Source organism: Eriocheir sinensis, chromosome 38 (genome assembly GCF_024679095.1).
Source record: "Eriocheir sinensis breed Jianghai 21 chromosome 38, ASM2467909v1, whole genome shotgun sequence".
NCBI lineage: Eukaryota > Metazoa > Arthropoda > Malacostraca > Decapoda > Varunidae > Eriocheir > Eriocheir sinensis.
The window spans coordinates 12,433,658-12,451,144 of record NC_066546.1 but is presented as its reverse complement, the minus strand read 5'-3'; the positions used below and the strand labels follow the sequence as shown (position 1 = coordinate 12,451,144).

The following is a 17,487-nucleotide window of genomic DNA, read 5'->3' as shown; positions in this document are numbered from 1 at the left end:
GGAAGGAATCAAGGAAGCAGATCAAAGGAAGGGAAATATGAAGGAGTGAAGGAATTCTGGGAAACTGAGAGAATGAAGGATGGAAGGGAAAGGGAGAAGGAAGAAAGAAAGAAGGAGAAAGGAGACAATGAGAAGCGAAATAAAACTGTAAAGAATGGAGGAATGGAGTCAAAGGAATGAAGGAATGAAGGAAGGAGGAGAAAACTAGGAAGAGGAAGTGATTAAAGGAACTGAGGAGGGAGGTGAAAGAGCGCAAATTAACTAGAAAAAGAATGAAGAAAATGTAAAAGAAACAGGATGAGGAAGGAATGAAATATGAAGAATGTGAGAAAGGAAATTAAAAGAGTATTTGAGAAAGATGGAAAATAGAAGGAAAAGGAGGAGGAAAGAGAAGAAGGAAAACTGAAAGAGAGTAAACGAGACAAACTGACGATGGAGTGAAGAAGGAGGAAGATAAGGAAGGTTAGAAAGAATTTGAGGAAGACGCGAATTGAAAGGAAAAGGAGAGAAGGAGACAGAAGAAGGAAGATTAAAAGATAAAGAAAGGAATGCAAAGAAGAAGAAGGGAGGATTAAGAAAGAGGGGAATGAGAGAAGAGGTAGTGAAGGAATGTCTTTTGATTAGAGAGAATAAAGGAATGGAGGAATTGGGATAAAACATAGGAAGAAGGGAAAAGAGAAGACAAAGAAGAAAGGAAATAAGATAAAACGTAGAAAGAGGGGAATAGAGATAACGACAAAGAAGAAAGGGAACAGAGACAGATAAAAGAAGGAAGGGGTTGGAGAAGTAGAATAAAGGAAGAAACAGAAGAGGAAAAGGAAAAGGGAGAGAAAGGAAAATGGGAAATGCAAGGAATAGAAGGAATTATCAAAACAAATGTTGCCAAAATTAAAAGAAAAGAAGAAGAAAAGAGAAACAGAGAGAAGAAGAAGGAATGCTGAGTAAGTGAAGGGAATGAGATGGAATACGATAAAAGGGAGGAGAAAGGAGAGAGAGAGAGAGGGAGAGGAAGAGAGGGAGAAAAAGGAAACAAAGAACCGAAAATAAAAAGAGATCAAAGGAGACAGAGGAGATGGAGAGGAAAGATAAGAGAGAAGATATTGATAAAAAGTAGAAGAGAAGAAGAAAAGAAGAAGAAAAGAAGACACGAAGGAATAACAAATAGAAGCAAAACGATAAGAAAGAGAATAAAGGAAAGAGAAGAGGAAAAGGAGGAGGAGGAGGAGAAAGGAGGGAAAGGAAGAAGAGGGAAGAGGAGGAAATATTCGAGCAGAGAGAGAGAGAGAGAGAGAGAGAGAGAGAGAGAGAGAGACGGCTGTGGTGGGAGAGATAAGAGGCAAATGGGAGAGAAGGAGGGAAGTGGAGGAAAAGGGTGGAGGGAGGAAAGAGGGAAGGAGAGGAGGGAAGAAAATAATGAAAAAAAAAAATCACGTGAAAAGTAGATAGGAAGAACAGGAATAAGGTAAATAAAGAAGGGAAAATGGGAGAAAGGAAATGAATGGAAGAAGGAAGGAGGAAGAAAAGGAGGAGGAAAAAGATGTGAAGGGAAAAGACGAAGTGAAACGAATGAGATAACGGTTTAAGTTTCTCTCTCTCTCTCTCTCTCTCTCTCTCTCTCTCTCTCTCTCTCTCTCTCTCTCTCTCTCTCTCTCTCTCTCTCTCTCTCTCCTCCTCCTCCTCCTCCTCCTCCTCTTCCCTTCCTCCCTCCCTCCAAAGCTTGCCTCGTCATTGTGAGTGAGTGAGAGTGAGAGAGAGAGAGGCGACTGTGAGTAATTGATTGACTAAAAGATGAGGAAATTAGAGTCAAAGGGAGAGAGGGAGAGGGAGAGGAGAGGGAGGGAGAGAGGGAGAGGGAGACAAGGAGAGGGAGGGAGAGAGGGAGAGGGAGAGAAGGAGAGGGAGGGAGAGTGTGTGAGAGAGCAGGATTTTTTTTTCTCTGCCTCCACTAGTCAGGGAAATGTTACAAATGCATTTCTGTTCCCCCGTGTGTGTGTGTGTGTGTGTGTGTGTGTGTGTGTGTGTGTGTGTGTGTGTGTGTGTGTGTGTTTTCTCTCATCCTGTTTGGTGTTTTTTCTTTAGGATCTTTATTTTATTCTTATTCATGTTTAGTTACGTATAGGTGTTATTGTGCGTGTGTGTGTGTGTGTGTGTGTGTGTGTGTGTGTGTGTGTGTGTGTGTGTGGAGGTAAGCAAATCGACATAAATTCGTACACACCAAAACACAGAAAAAGGAAAATAACAGAAAATGAAACAGGAAAATAACCAAAAAAATCGCCGAACCCAGACTCAGCAAGACAAATAAAAGAAAAATAAGCAGAAAAAAACGCAAAAACACGCACAAAAACAGGAAGAAAAACAGCAAATAAAACACGATAAACAACCACAAAACCACCCAACGGAGACTCACCAACACACACACAAAAAAAAAACATAAAAAAAAGTAAAAATAAAGGAAAAGAATATGATCCGGTCGGCGTCTTGTTAGATTAGAAGGCGGCGGCCGAAGATGAGAGGGCGGGAGGCGCTGATTGGAAGGTGCGTCGCGGTAATTGCAGGGCGGCGAGCTGTGATTGGAGGGCGGCGGCAGGTAACGACCAGGTGGAGGTGATAATTAGTTAGGCCAGGTAGGAGGTGGGGAGGGAGAGGGGGGGGACAGGTGTAGGGGGAAGGGAGGGGGTGACAGGTAAAAATCTAATAATGTTACCTGGTATTTTGTGTCATGAGAGAGAGAGAGAGAGAGAGAGAGAGAGAGAGAGAGAGAGAGAGAGAAAATAATGCAGCGAAGTGATTGATATTGTGAAGAAGAGAAATGTATCCGGCGAATCAGCATTTATTATTATTAAAGATTAGCAATATTGGCTCGCGTATTTACAAGTCCCTCGCACTCCCACGAATGAGATTTGCTACTCACAATTTGTATCGGCGAATAATTGATGCTCGCCTGCGCCCCCCCCCACCCCCCCACCCCCCCCGTCACCTGTCACATGTCACCTGCACGACCCTGGCCTTCACCTTTCCTGCCCTGCTTACCTGCCCCCGTTTTCACCTTGCTCATTAACGTATCTTCCTACCTGTCATCCTGCCCTTCTACCTTCTTATCGTCCTATCTACACAGCTTCCTTCCTTGTCTCCTTCCTTTCTCTTCCTTCCTTCATTTCTCTCCCTTCCTTCCTTTCTCTCACAACTACTTACACGCCTTCCTTTCTTCCTTCCTTCCCTACTTTCTCTCTATTCCTTTCTTCCTTTCTCTCCCTTCCTTCCTTTCTCTCAATTACTTACACGCCTTCCTTTCTTCATTCCTTCCCTCCTTTCTCTCTATTCCTTTCTTCCTTTCTCTCCCTTCCTTCCTTTCTCTCAACTAATTACCGTCTAATTAGTCTATCTATCTACCTGCCGATGAACCTATCTACCTATCTACCTCTCAGTATACACCTACCTACATTTCTAGCAGTCAACCCACTTTGCAACCTACCTCTCTACGTACTTACCAACCTGCCTGCTCATAATCTACTTCTCCACTTCCCCTAAAACACATCGCTACCTATTTGTTGCTACTCTGTCACCCCACGAAAAAGCTGTCACGCTCATGTTCATTTACCTTGCACGCTTGCTCCTCACCTTCCTTCACCTGTTCACTCTTTACCATTATCTTCTTTCCTTCTTATTCATATTTCTTCCCTCTATCTTTTTTTCTGCTCCGCCTTCACCTATATAGAGTATCAAAACACCTCTCCATACGAAAGTGACTTCTCTTCAATCCTTTTTTTTTTTTGAAGCAGCGCTCAGTGGGATTTTTTTTTATTGTTTTGTATATTGATTTTAAATTGTCTTGCTTAATGTAAAAAAATACCATCTCGTTTTACCAACTCGTACCCCGCATGTTCCTTATCCCTCTATCCCCCGTCTCAGAGGTACACAGACTTCCCTCCCTTTCCCTCCATCCCTCTCTCCCTTCCTTCCCGCTATCCTCCTCCTCTCCCTGTTACTCCTCCTCCTCCTCCTCCTCCTCCTCCTCCATCTACTACTAAAATTAATATTCGTGGTGGTCCGGGTTGCCAACATAGCACAAATATTTACGTGCATGTGTGTGTGTGTGTGTGTGTGTGTGTGTGTGTGTGTGTGTGTGTGTGTGTGTGTGATCAGTGGCGTGTGGTGTTCATTGGGTGGAGTTATGAATGCAGAAGTAGCTGTATTGGTGGTCACGGTATAGTAGCAAGTAGTAATAATATGTCAGAAGTAGTAGTAGTAGTAGTAGTAGTAGTAGTAGTAGTAGTTGTAGTATCAGAACAATTTTAGTAAGTGGGTAACCTCTCTAGATACAAGCAAGAAAAAAGAGGAGGGTATCAGGACACCTCTCCTCCCGAAATTGACCTATCTTTCGGCCACTCCTTTTGACTCTTTGTAGGAGCAGTGAGTAGCGGGCTTTTTTTTTCATTCTTGCTTCCCTTTTTTGGGGGGCTTTGAACTGTTCCCTCTTCTGTAAAAAAAAAAAAGAATACGTTATTTTAATTCATCATAAACAAATAAAATAAAAACATACTCCTACACCAAATCTAAATAACAGGGTCGTATATTCCTAAACTCAGCACCGAAAGGAGAGATAAACCGCTAAAGGACAAGAGAAACAAACATCACACATTCATGCTACTCACCTATAGAATAAAAAAGGTCATAAACATAGACGCGTTACCTACATGTAGAAATAGATGAAGGATTAACGGACGGAAAAGGAAACTAAATAACACGATCCTATATTCCTAAACTCAGCACCGAAAGGAAAGATAAACCGCTAAAGGAAAAGAAAAACAAACATCACACTACGCATCTATAGAACAAAAAAAGGTCATAAACATAAACGCGTTACCTACATGTAAAAATAGATGAAGAATTAACAGACGGAAGAAAAAACTATACATATAAAAAATTGCTTCGCTGTAGAAAAATCGTTACTTAGAAAACTATACATATAAAAAATTGCTTCGCTGTAGAAAAATCGTTACTTAGAAAACTATACATATAAAAAATTGCTTCGCTGTAGAAAAATTCTTACTTAGAAAACTATACATATAAAAAATTGCTTCGCTGTAGAAAAATTCTTACTTAGATAACTATACATATAAAAAATTGCTTCGCTGTAGAAAAAGTTACTTAGAAAACTATACATAAAAAAAAATTGCTTCGCTGTAGAAAAATTCTTACTTAGAAAACTATACATATAAAAAATTCCTTCGCTGTAGAAAAAGTTACTTAGAAGGAGAAAATGCTACCAGAAACAGGCACAGGTAAATTCATTAACAGACACAGAACAAAACTCTATTCTAAGCGAACAAGAGTATTATTTTTGTCGTTTTTTTATTTTATTTATTACTGAACTTTCAAGAGCAGAGTATCTCATCTCTCCACCCGGAATTGAGTCATCTTCTTTATTTCGTAGGAGCAGCGCGTAGCAGGGATTTTTTTCGTGTTTTGTTTTTTACCTCTGAGCAGAATCCTTTCATCCGTCTCTGCGTCCAAGTAATGCTAATATATATTTTTAGGAGCAGCGCGCAGCAGGCATTTTTTTTCATGTTTTTTGTTTTTTACCTTTGAGCAGAATCCTTCCTTCCGTCTCTGCGTCCAAGTAATGCTAATATATATTTTTAGGAGCAGCGCGCAGCAGGCATTTTTTTCGTGTTTTGTTTTTTACCTCTGAGCAGAATCCTTCCTTCCGTCTCTGCGTCCTAGTAATGATGATATATATTTTTAGGAGCAGCGCGCAGCAGGCATTTTTTCTCATGTTTTTTTGTTTTTTACCTCTGAGCAGAATCCTTCCTTCCGTCTCTGCGTCCTAGTAATGATGATATATATTTTTAGGAGCAGCGCGCAGCAGGCATTTTTTCTCATGTTTTTTTGTTTTTTACCTTTGAGCAGAATCCTTCCATCCATCTCTGCGTCCTAGTAATGATCATATATATTTTGTTCTTCAGTGACCTAAAGCATGTATTTTTTTTCATTATATTACCGAGCACCAAAGTTCCCCCATCCGTCCATCCGTCCAAGTAATGGATATATATTTTTTTCCATCGTAATATTCCTTTATTATATTACTACTATACTTTACTTCACTTTACTGTATTTAACTTTCCTTTATTACATATTTTACTGTGCGCCAGAATCCGTCAAACCGTCCATCCTTCTCAAAGTAATGGTGATATACATTTTTTTTGCTTCATTGACCAAGAGTACGTATTTTTTTATTATATTACCAAGCACCAGAGTTTCCCCATCACTCCATCCGTCTAAGTAATGATAATATATTTTTTTCCCCTCCGAGTGACGGCATAATTGGTGGCCGCGAGTCGACTCTTTCATGCCGCTTTTGATCGCAAATTAAAGTTTACCGACAATATTTACATCGACAAATATTTAGCTGATGACTTGTTTGTCCCACGCCACCGAGAGAGAGAGAGGGAGAGGGAGAGGAGAGGAGAGGACATAACAGGACAGAAAAGAGAAGTGAATTGAAGAGAAGAGATGAGAGGAAAATAGAGAGACAGAGACAGAGAGAAAGAGACAGACAGACAGACAGACAGACAGCTTAATGCACATACACACACACACACGCACACACACACACACATAGATTGATAAAGAAAGAAATGAATAGCCGGAGATGAAGAAAAGGATGCATATATTTACATACTGACGAGAAAGACCCGCCACTTCGTCTCTCCTAAATCCCCTTCCTTCTCTCCTTTATCTCCCCTTCTCTCTCGCCCTCTCCCTCTCTCTATCTCTCCCCTTCTCTCTCGCCTTCTCCCTCTCTCTCTATCTCTCCCTCCTCCTCCTCCTCCACCCTCCAGTCTCCCTCCATATCTCCACCTCTTCTCCCTTTCCTCCACTTCCTGAATACACTAATCCTCTCCTCTGTCTGTTCTCTCTCTTCCTCTCTTTATTCTCCTTTTATTGTTCTCTCCTTTGTTTATTCTTTTGTTTTCGTCAGCATTTTTTACTCTTTTTTTTTTCTCCTCTTGCGTTTATTATCGTGTCTAATCTCCTTTATCATTCTTTTCTTTCCCTCTTTTCTTCCTTTCTTACCTTTTCATCCACTCCTCTTCCTCCTATTCCCTTGTTATCCATCTCATTCTCCACCTCTACTCCACCTTCATCCATCTCCACTTCTGTATCCTTCGCCCCTTTCCTCTTACTCTTCTCCTCCTTACATCGGTCACTCTTCCACTTGCAGCCTTCGTTATCCACTCCTTTCTCTCTCTCTCTCTCTTATTCCACTTCATCAGTTTCTCCATGAACCCTTTCTCCTCTGCTCTTTATCCCTTTCTCCCCTGCCAGTTCTTCCTTTCTTCCTCCTCCTCCTCCTTTCATCTGTTTCCTCATGTCTATTTCCTTCTCCTCCATTTGTTCCACCTAACCTCCATACCGCTATATCTCCCCTTCCAGTAAACTCCCCTTAACTATTAACTCCTCAATCTCTCCTCTTCTATACCTTTCTCATCCTACTCCGCCATTTCTTCACTATGTTCCAATACTCCGTTTCTCTATACAGTCTTTTTTTCCCTTCTCCTCAACTCTATTCAACCCCTTTTATCTCTTTCCGCAACTTTTCCTCAACTTCATTTCCACCTTTTTATCTTTTCGTGGCCTCATCCAACTGACTCGCGTTCTACTTCATCTCTCTCTTCTCCCTATCATCTACTCATCCTTCATTCCATATCCCTATCCTCCTAAACCCTGCTTCCCTTCCAATCCTTATCCCCAATCTTCTATTCCCTTCTATTCCCGTTTCATATCTCTCTGTCTTCCATTCCCCGTTCTAATCCTCAATCCCTCTTCCCTTTTCAATCCATGTTCCCTATTCAATGTCATATTCCTCCAACTCTTTTTCCACTCCATCGTTTATTTCTTATTTTACATCCCTGCTCCACCCCGCTCCCCTTCCACTCTTATCCACCATTCCATATCCTACGCCTCCTTCACCTCGTTTCCCATCCATGCACTTTATTCTCCACCCATCTCGTAGGCCCTCATCTCTCCACTCTATCCTTCCCTCCCTCTCCCTAACCTCTCCTCCATTCCTTCTGTCAGGCCTCTCCATCCCTCTTCTCCATCGCTTCCCTACTTCCCACTCCCTACCCTTCTTCTCCTCTCCTAGGCCTCCTCCACCTCCTTTCTCCGTCTCTCTCCACCCTCCATCTCCTCCTTTCTTCTCCACCTCTCTCCACCCTATCTGCGGCCTCCCCTCCTCCCCTTCTGATAGGCCTCTCCACCCTAGCCTCCATCCCTTCTCCTAGTCCTCCTCCTCCTCCTCCTCCCCTCTTCTCCATCTCTCTTTCCAGCCTCCCCCCCCGCCCCCCCTGACTGACAGAAGCTGGGGGTTCAGGGGTTACAAATGACCTTGAGTCCCGGGTAATAGAATCGTGAGAAGGCGACATATTGAGAGCGCCTGAGGCTGTGGGGCTGCCGATATCTTGGCCCGAGTCCTGAGGGTGACGCCTCGCCCCCTCTCAGCTTAGTGGCTCTTCTCTCTCTCTCTCTCTCTCTCTCTCTCTCTCTCTCTCTCTCTCTCTCTCTCTCTCTCTCTCTGGGTCTCGGTCGGTCGGTTGGTCTCTCTCGGTCTCTCTCTCTCATTGTCGGTCTCTGTCTCTTTCTCTGTTTGTCTCTCTTGTTAGTTTTGCTTTTTTGTTGCTATGTAGCTATTTTTGTTTTTTGTTTGGTTTTCTGAGTGTTTTTTTTGTGTTTTTGGTATTTGTGTTTCCTTTTTTTGTGGTTTGTGTGTTTTTGTGTTTCTTTGTGTGTGTGTGTGTGTGTGTGTGTGTGTGTGTGTGTGTGTGTGTGTGTGTGTGTTTTATTTCACTCCATTTTTTCCCGTTCACACACACACACACACACACACACACACACACACACACACACACACACCAGGCAGGCTAAATCCTTCCCTCTGTCTCCCTCAACAAAACAAAAGATAAAGAAAGGAAAAAAAAGAGAAAAGGATCCGGGGCTTCAGTGTAGGGACGGAATCCTTGCTCCTAAGCGGCTTCAAGAGTGAGGCGGGCGAGTCCATTTCCCTAAGAATGTGGGGGAGTCCGCCTGGTTACCCCTCCCCGACCCTCTACCCCCCCCCTCCTTCAACTGCCCATATAATTTCCATCAAATCTCAAAACCTTAGCGAATGGCCTCCTTCTGGGTGGAGAGACGGAGGGAATCTCTCCTCCGTCTCTCTACTTGAGGTGAGGAGACGCAGCGAGAATGTGAGGAAAGTTTGATTGTTTAGGGAGCGCTTGCTGTTCTTTTTTTTCTTTTTTTCTTCTCCTCCGCTGTCTTATTGTTGATTTTTTTCTTTCTTTGTCATTTTTTCTTTCTTTCGTCTATGGTGTTCTTTTTTCTTTTCCTTCGCTTTGTTATTACTATTATTTTTCTTTCTTTCCTTCTTTCTTTCTTTTTATTTATGGTGTTTTTTTTTGCTTGTTTTAGTCTTTTTTTTTGTTTTGTTTCATTGAGGTCTGTTAATATATTATCTCCCTCTTATTCCCTTTTTTTCATCTTCTTTCTGCCTGTCATTCATTCTTTCTCCTTCTCCTTCTTGTCTCCTTTTATACCATGTTTTCCTTTTTCTTGTTTTTTTTATTTGTTTCTAGTTATTTTGTTTCTCCTCTCTGTAATCTTGTTTTTTTTTCTTCTTTTTTTTTCTTTTATTCTTCATCCGCTGTGTTTCTCTCTCTCTCTCTCTCTCTCTCTCTCTCTCTCTCTCTCTCTCTCTCTCTCTCTCTCTCTCTCTCTCTCTCACTCATGGCACTATCAGGATTGAATCGTCATGTTGAACCGAGTGAGTGAGACCTTGCGAGATTTCACGAGATTCCACGAGACAGGGAGGGATGGAGGGAGGAAGCGAGGAGGAAAGAAAGAAAGGAGAGGCAAAGAAGGGAGGAAAGCCGTGAGAGAGAGAGAGAGAGAGAGAGAGAGAGGACGAAAGAAAGAAAGGAAGTGAGAGAAGAAATATAAGAAAAGAGAGGAATAGGAAATAGAAGGTGGAAAAGAGAGAAGGAAAACAGGGAATATCAGGTAAATATGAGAAAAGAGATGGAGGTAGAAACAGGAAGAGAAGGAAAATAGGAAATATCGAGGCATGAAAATATAAGAAAAGAGAGGAATAGGAAATAGCAACAGGGAGAGTGAGAGAAAGAGAGAAGGGAAAGGAGAATGTGAGGTTGTGGTCGTTTCAACATTATTTTTGCCGCGCTGTTTTGTCTAAGGCTCTTGTTGTCCATTAAAGCATCGAACATCGCTAAATATTTCATGCCATGGTTACTCTTTGCCGGCCACGAGCGACGAGCACCTTTAAAATGCCTAATGTCCCGCGCGCAAAGGTTGAATTAAAAAAAAACAGGTATATGAATGATGGTAGGTAATTAAAGCAGGAAATTGTCTGTACTATTTTCTGGTCATAAGTGGATTAGCATGGCAGGGTTTAGTTTGATCACTTACTCTCATCAGTAGAATCAGGTACGAAAGACATGAATGCTGGGAAGTTTGATATGGCATGAAGTTGGTAATCATTTTTTTTGTGGTCATAAGTGGAGTAGCATCGCCTGGCTTAGTTTCATCGCTTACTCTCATCAATAGAATCAGGTACGAAAGACATGAATGCTGGGAAGTTTGATATGGCATGAAGTTGGTAATCCTTTTTTTTTTAGTGGTCATAAGTGGAGTAGGTCTTTAAAATGCCTACTTAATGTTCAATGCGCAAAGGTTAAATTGTACCATTTCATCTCATTAAATAAAAAAGATATGTATTTTTTTTACAGTACAGGAAACAGTTCATGGGCAAAAAAAAGGAAACATTAATGAAAAACAAGAGCCCGCTACTCACGAAAGATAATTATGAAGTAAGTATCTCGTGAAATTGTGTATCCTATTTTGGGGTCATAAGCAAGCGTAACACCTCTAAGATATATAATGGCCAATGCGCAAAGGTTATATTTCATTACTGATTCTCACGAAAAAAAAGAAAAGATATAAAAGATATGAATGATGATTTTTTTTTACAGTAAGGAAAGGAGCTCAAGGGCAAAAAAAAAAAAAAAAAAAAAAAAAGCCCGCTATTCACTGAGGGTTGTTCCTGAGTTTACCAGTCAAAGGGATGAAGAATGAAGATGCTGGTTAACTCTTGCATAAGGGATTTAAACAGTATAGGGATGAGCTAGTGTAATTGACCACTCTTTCGGCCACCTCTTCGGATTCTTTACGGGAGCAGCAAGTAGCGGGCTTTTTTTATTATTGTTTCCTTTTTTCTACCCTTGTGCTGTCTCCTTTGTAAAAAAAAAAAAAAGTCGTGTGCAACGGGCCGCGGGAGGAAGGGAGGCATGAAGTTAGCAAGTTCAGAAGAGAAGTCAGCATGAAAATATCGATTGAAGATAGAAAAGAGATGCAGTACTGCGGCGGAATTTAAGAGATACCAGACTGTCAGTAAGAGGAGGGGAGCTGATGAGACGAAGAGCCTTAGACTTCACTCTGTCCAGGAGGGCTGTGTGTGTGTGTGGAGCCCCCCCACACCCACCCACCCACACACACATGAGATGCCTACTCCATACGAGGGCGGACAAGGCCTTTTTATATGGACAGCATCTGGGAGAGGGGTAAAAAAGGTGGAGACGATACAGAACGCCTAACCTAGAGTAAGACGATTTAATAAGCAAGGAGATATGGTGAGCTGGATGTCACTGAATTATTTTGTAGTTATAAGCGGCGACCTTCTTTAAAATACCTAATGACTAAGGCGCAAAGGTTAAATTTTGTTATCGATTCTTATTAAATAAAAAAAAAGATAAGTATGAAAGACATGGATGCTGTTAAGTAAATAAATATATCCTTTTATTTTTTGGTTATCAGCGGCGAGTAACTTTAGAATACCTAGGGTCGTATTTTAAAACATTTCGTCGCTCAAGTTCACACATTTGACAAGACTTTCCTATGAGTTTTGGGCATTTCCAGGGGTAGTTTAACATCTCTGGTGGCAGTTTAACCTTGCTTCTGTACTGTGAATCTAAAGAAATACTCATACGAACCCGACTGATCCCATTTTTGACCTTTAGAAATAGCTGATGTGAGAAGCGAAATCGTCTAAAAATACCAACCCTAATGTCTCATGCGCAAAGGTTACATGTCATCACCGAGTCTCATTAAGTTAGAAAAAAGGTACGAAAGACATGATGCTAAGTTTGATGTGTCATGAAATTACTCATTCTTTGTTTTGTGGTCATAGCGACGCGGCCCATTTAAAATCCCAAATGTCTGATGCGCAAAGATTACATGTCATCACCGAGTCTCATTAAGTTAGAAAAAAGGTACAAAAGACGTGAATGCTAAGTTTGATACGCCATGAAATTACTCATTCTCTGTTTTGTGGTCATAGCGACGTGGCCCCTTTAAAATCCCTAATGTCTAATGCGCAAGGGTTAAATTTCATCACTGATTCTCATTAAGTTGAAATAATAGCATTAAGTATGAATGATATGCATGCTGGTAAGTTTGATGTTATTAAATTATTTGGCTTATTTTGTGGCCATAAGCGGCGAGCGCCTTTAAAATACCTAATGGCCAAGGCGTAAAGGCTAAATTTTATCGCAGATTTCCATTAAATAAAAAAAAGGTACGAAGGATATTGATGCTGGCAAGGTTGATGTGTCGTGAGTGTTTATCCTGTTTCGCGCTCGTCATAAGCGGCCGCAGGTAACTCCTAATGTCCACGGCGTGAAGGTTAAATTTCATCATCGTTTCTCACAAAGCCGAGTTTTTAACATTTTAACCACCACGCCCTTTCCAAGAACGCGCCCTTCACTCCACGCCTCCCCTGCATACGTACTTAAGCAGCGGGGATCATGTTTCTTTATGGTCCCTCCAAGCGAGAAAAATGAGAAAAAATCACCCCTCATACAAACCATTTCGAAATATATATCAAAGCATTTGTGATCAGATTATATATCATCTATTTTGGGGGGTTTATATCATGGTACAAATTTGTCCCGTCGCTGCTACACGGTAAAGCCACAAAATTGTCTCGTCGCTGCTACCGGGTTAGATAAAATAAAGTTCCAAATTTAATAAGCAATAGTAAACTTAAGTAAACTATAGAGTAATGAATTTAATAACGCCGATGTTGTAGCGTATTTTCGTAAACTTATCAATATTACCCCACGCTCTTGTCAAGATAATTACAAATATAGTTAAGAGAAATTCCAACCCTTCCCCCAGGGCTTGCACACCCCAAGGGAATTACTGACGACTCCCCAGGGCGCGCCCCCGGGTTAAGAAGCACTGATTTAAGTGAACAAGACAAAGACGGAAGGTTTGCAAAAATATCAACGTTTGTAAGTTGATATAAAATTCTTCGCTTCGATTAGAGTAATTAAAAGCATTGCGTTCTTGCATACGTATCGAAGTAACAGAAAAAGATATGTACAAGTGCGTCGCTTTTGAGATATGAAAGGTGAAAATTTAGTAAAAGAAAATAAAGAAAAAAGTGAAAAGAGAAAAAAAGAAAAAAAGAAAGAATGGAAGATGGATGTAAAAGAAAGTTAGCCACGAAAAATATGGATGCCGGTAAAAAAAAAATAGATAATGAAACTGTTCACCCGTGTCAGATTAGTCTATAAATATTCCGCCTTTTTATATACGTACCGAAACAATGAAAAAAAAATACGTGTGTCCGAGCAAGTGCATCAAATCAAATCATGTATCATCGTTTCCAATATAACCACGTGTGAATGTATCTTTGTGTCAGTAAGTGAATCATGTACCAATGTGTCCCTAAAATCATGTATCATTGTATAAAATCAGTAAATAATGTATCTTAATAAAATCACGTGTTAGTGTATATATGTATCCAGAAGTGAGTAATATATCAATAAAATCTTGTATCATTGTATCGAGTCTGTAAATAATGTATCCACTTAAATTACGTTAATGTAGCTATGTATATAAATGTGAATAATATACCAACGTGAATAAGTGAATAATGTATCAACGAGAAAGTGAATAATGTATCAACGTGAATGAGTGAATAATGTATCGCTGTATCAACTGAAGGAAGGAAGGATGGCAGGAAAAATCGAGGAGTATCATTCATTTTTATTAACATGTTCACAGCTGATCCACGAAAACAAGTCTTTTTTCCCGTCGGGGTTTTAGGAATAATTTTACCATTTTTTTTCCTAATTTTTGTTTATTCCTGGTTTGTGTTCTTGGTTTTCCTTATTCAGATTTTGTTCGTTCGTTTGTTTATTTGTTTGATCGATCTTGTTTGCCGTCTGGATGAGCTGCTGTTTGGGTACTTTGAGGAGGGATAGATAGGCGTACACACACACACACACACACACACACACACACACACACACACACACACACACACACACACACACACACACACACACTTTTACTTTCACTCTAATATTCTCTCTATCAGAATATACAAAACACACATTTCTATACATTTCTAACTTAGAGTAACAAAGATTTTACTTGCAACAGCAGCAGCGATAATAATTTTAAGTATTACATTAAAAAAAATCGGAATTATAATGCTGTTAAAATAATTATAATAGGCCTACTACTGTTACTGCTAATAATGATATAATAATAATAATAATAATAATAATAATAATAATAATAATAATAATAATAATAATAATAATGATAATAATAATAATGGTAATATTTCTGACAATGGCGATATTAAATGATTTTCTGCACTTTTCGCGGAAAGTGAGAGAAAGAAAGAGATTTTGAAAGTTAATTAGAATTTCATCACGTATTTTGGCAGAAGCTGATTACCTGCCGGCTATACCTGATTACTCTCTCTCTCTCTCTCTCTCTCTCTCTCTCTCTCTCTCTCTCTCTCTCTCTCTCTCTCATCTACATATTCACACACACACACACACACACACACACACACACGAATATACAGTACAAGTGCATATGTACATAGTAACTTATGGGTTTTGTATACATAGATGTATATAGTATGATCTTTATATTACTTCACCATCTTCACCATCATCATCATCATCATCACCATCAACAGTTCACCGTCACGGGCATCACTATTTTCATCACCATCAATATTATTATTTTCATCATCACAATCTTTTTTTAGTTCTCAGTCATCATTTTCATCATCATCATCATTATCATCACAACTAGCATTTCCCAGTCATCATTTTCACTATTTTCATTATCATCACTATTCACTACTTTCATCATCCTCACCATCGTCATCAATATAATCACCGTCATTATTCTCATCATTAGCATAACTATCATCGCAACAACGGCATTTTTCAGTCACCATTTTCACCACCATCATCATCATCGTCATCATCATTATCATAGCAGCAGCGGACTCCAATATCGTGAAAGCTTATGGATTATCACTAAGTAGTCAGCTAAACTTATTTATATATATGTATACGTTATTTTTTTTCCCTTTGTAACTAATATGCTAATTCTTCATCCTTTAGAAAACTCCGAGTATTGTTATCCATTCAGGACGCCTCGCCTCGTCCACACAACTACGTTCACCTCCCGTTTCGTTCGCGTCTCATATTCTTTCGTACGTTCACTTAGTTTTGTTCTAATACCTTTTTGTTTGGAGTCGTTCGGCGGTACAGTTCTTGAGGCCATTTTTATCTTTTTTTTTTTTTGTTCATGGTGTTTTTGTTAAAGTAGAAGTAATAGTAGTAGAAGCAGTAGCAGTATTAGTAGTAGTAGTATCGGTAGCGGCAGTAATAGTCGTAGCAATAGTAATAGTAGTAGCAGTAGTAGTATTGGTAGTTGTAGTTGTTTCACTCGTTTCAAAAGCTTCAGTCGAAACCATCAAGCTTGTTTCAACTTCATCCGTTCACTTTTTTTAATTTGTTCCGCTGTTTCGGGTTCAGCATTTTATCCGAAGCTTCGTAATAAAATGAGTCGCAGAATTCTGACGAAGGATCACACTCGACTTCTTTCTCTCTCTTCTTTTTCTCTCTTTTTATCTTCTCGCCTATGATTTTTTTGGCGCCTGATATTTCGCCTTCACATTAACCTTCTCATAGTTCCTGAAAAGTTGGCGGCGTCACCTCGGACAGAAAACTTGGGGAACGAAATTTGTCACGTTTCTCTCATTTTACGTTGCTTTTCATTCTCAGTGCCTCATATATTTCGTTCTGAGCACGGCTACAACGTAATCCCTCACTCTCGCCCACTCGTTCAATAGTCCATCACTGCTTTAAAGGTATATATATTCTCTTTTTTTCAACCTTTCGTGTGCAAGCGAGTAGTGTTTTAGTTACAATTTTTCGCATTAGTGTCGTTGATGTGTGTGTGTGGGTGTGTGTGTGTGTGTGAAATCACTTTATCTATATTGCGATTTGCTGATGAAAATGAAAGTGTAAACAGGTTAAATAAAAAAAAAGAGAGAAAACTGTCCAGCGTTGTGTAGCGTTCTATTAATAGCATGTTTTTTTTTCTTAAGCTTTCGTTCACCAGTCACTATTTTTACGTTCTGGCAGCGAGGTCACCATAGAACAGCAAGGAGGAGAGGGTCACCATATCACACTTAAGCAGCATCAGTCACCATAGAGTCATAAGCGAATGGGCGTGCACCATACGTAGTAGTCATCACCATCATCACCATCATCATCACCATCACGGCCATGCTTGAGGAATACTTGTGTGGTGATGTGTGGTGTTTGGAAGTTGTGGTGGGGCTGTTGTCATCACCACCACCATCACCACCGTCACTGTCATCACCCACTTACTAAGGCGATGGTGGTGGTGGTGGTGATGGTGATTAGCGGTATGGTGTTACTAGGAGGCTTCAACACCATGTTACCATTACTCATACTGGTGGTGATACTAGTGGCGAAGGAGGCTTCATCACCACCATCACCATCACCACCACCATCACCATTACTGAGAAAGCGGTGGTGATAGGTGATGTTACGCCAGCCATCACCACCATGAGCCTGAGGTGTTATGGTGATGCAGAGGTATAGTGACAACCACCACCAGTACAATGAAGAGCGGTATGATGGTGGTGGTGGTGATGGTGGTGATGACAGTTAGTGGTGAGGGAGGGTTGGGCGTGGCATCATACAGTGACCACCTTCATCACCACAAGAGCGCGTCGTGGTGAACAGCATCGCCGAGGTGTTAGTGGAGAGTGGTGAAGGCCAGCACCAGACTCAGCACCATCATCACCATCACCACACTCACCACTCCCGGAGAAGAACCTAAAAAATGAGAAAAGGAAAGGAAATGTAGAGAATGAAGGATTTTTTTTTTCTTCATAACTTCTTGAAATGTTTTGTATTAGTCGCTGTCGTTGTAGTCTTCCTCCTCCTCCTCCTCCTCGTCCTCCTCCTCCTCGTCCTCCTCCTCCTCTTCCTCCTCCTAGTCATCATCATCATCATCATCCTTCTCCTTCTTATTCCTTTTACAGTCTTTACTTTTTTT

The 17,487-nt window shown here is 40.5% G+C and overlaps 1 protein-coding gene and 1 long non-coding RNA gene across 2 annotated transcripts in view; one reads left to right on the top strand and one right to left on the bottom strand.

Annotated features, from left to right (window-relative positions):
• The window catches only part of LOC127008678 (uncharacterized), a 200,516-nt gene that overhangs the window by 130,742 nt on the left and 52,287 nt on the right, over positions 1-17,487 (top strand). The gene's annotated exons all lie outside the window — the stretch shown is intronic.
• The window catches only part of LOC127008677 (uncharacterized), a 51,226-nt gene continuing 47,851 nt past the window's right edge, over positions 14,113-17,487 (bottom strand). The window contains exon 6 of the mRNA XM_050880984.1: positions 14,113-17,264. Within this exon, the coding sequence (XP_050736941.1) occupies positions 17,185-17,264 (80 nt within the window). The 3' untranslated portion in view covers positions 14,113-17,184. The remainder of the gene's footprint in view (positions 17,265-17,487) is intronic.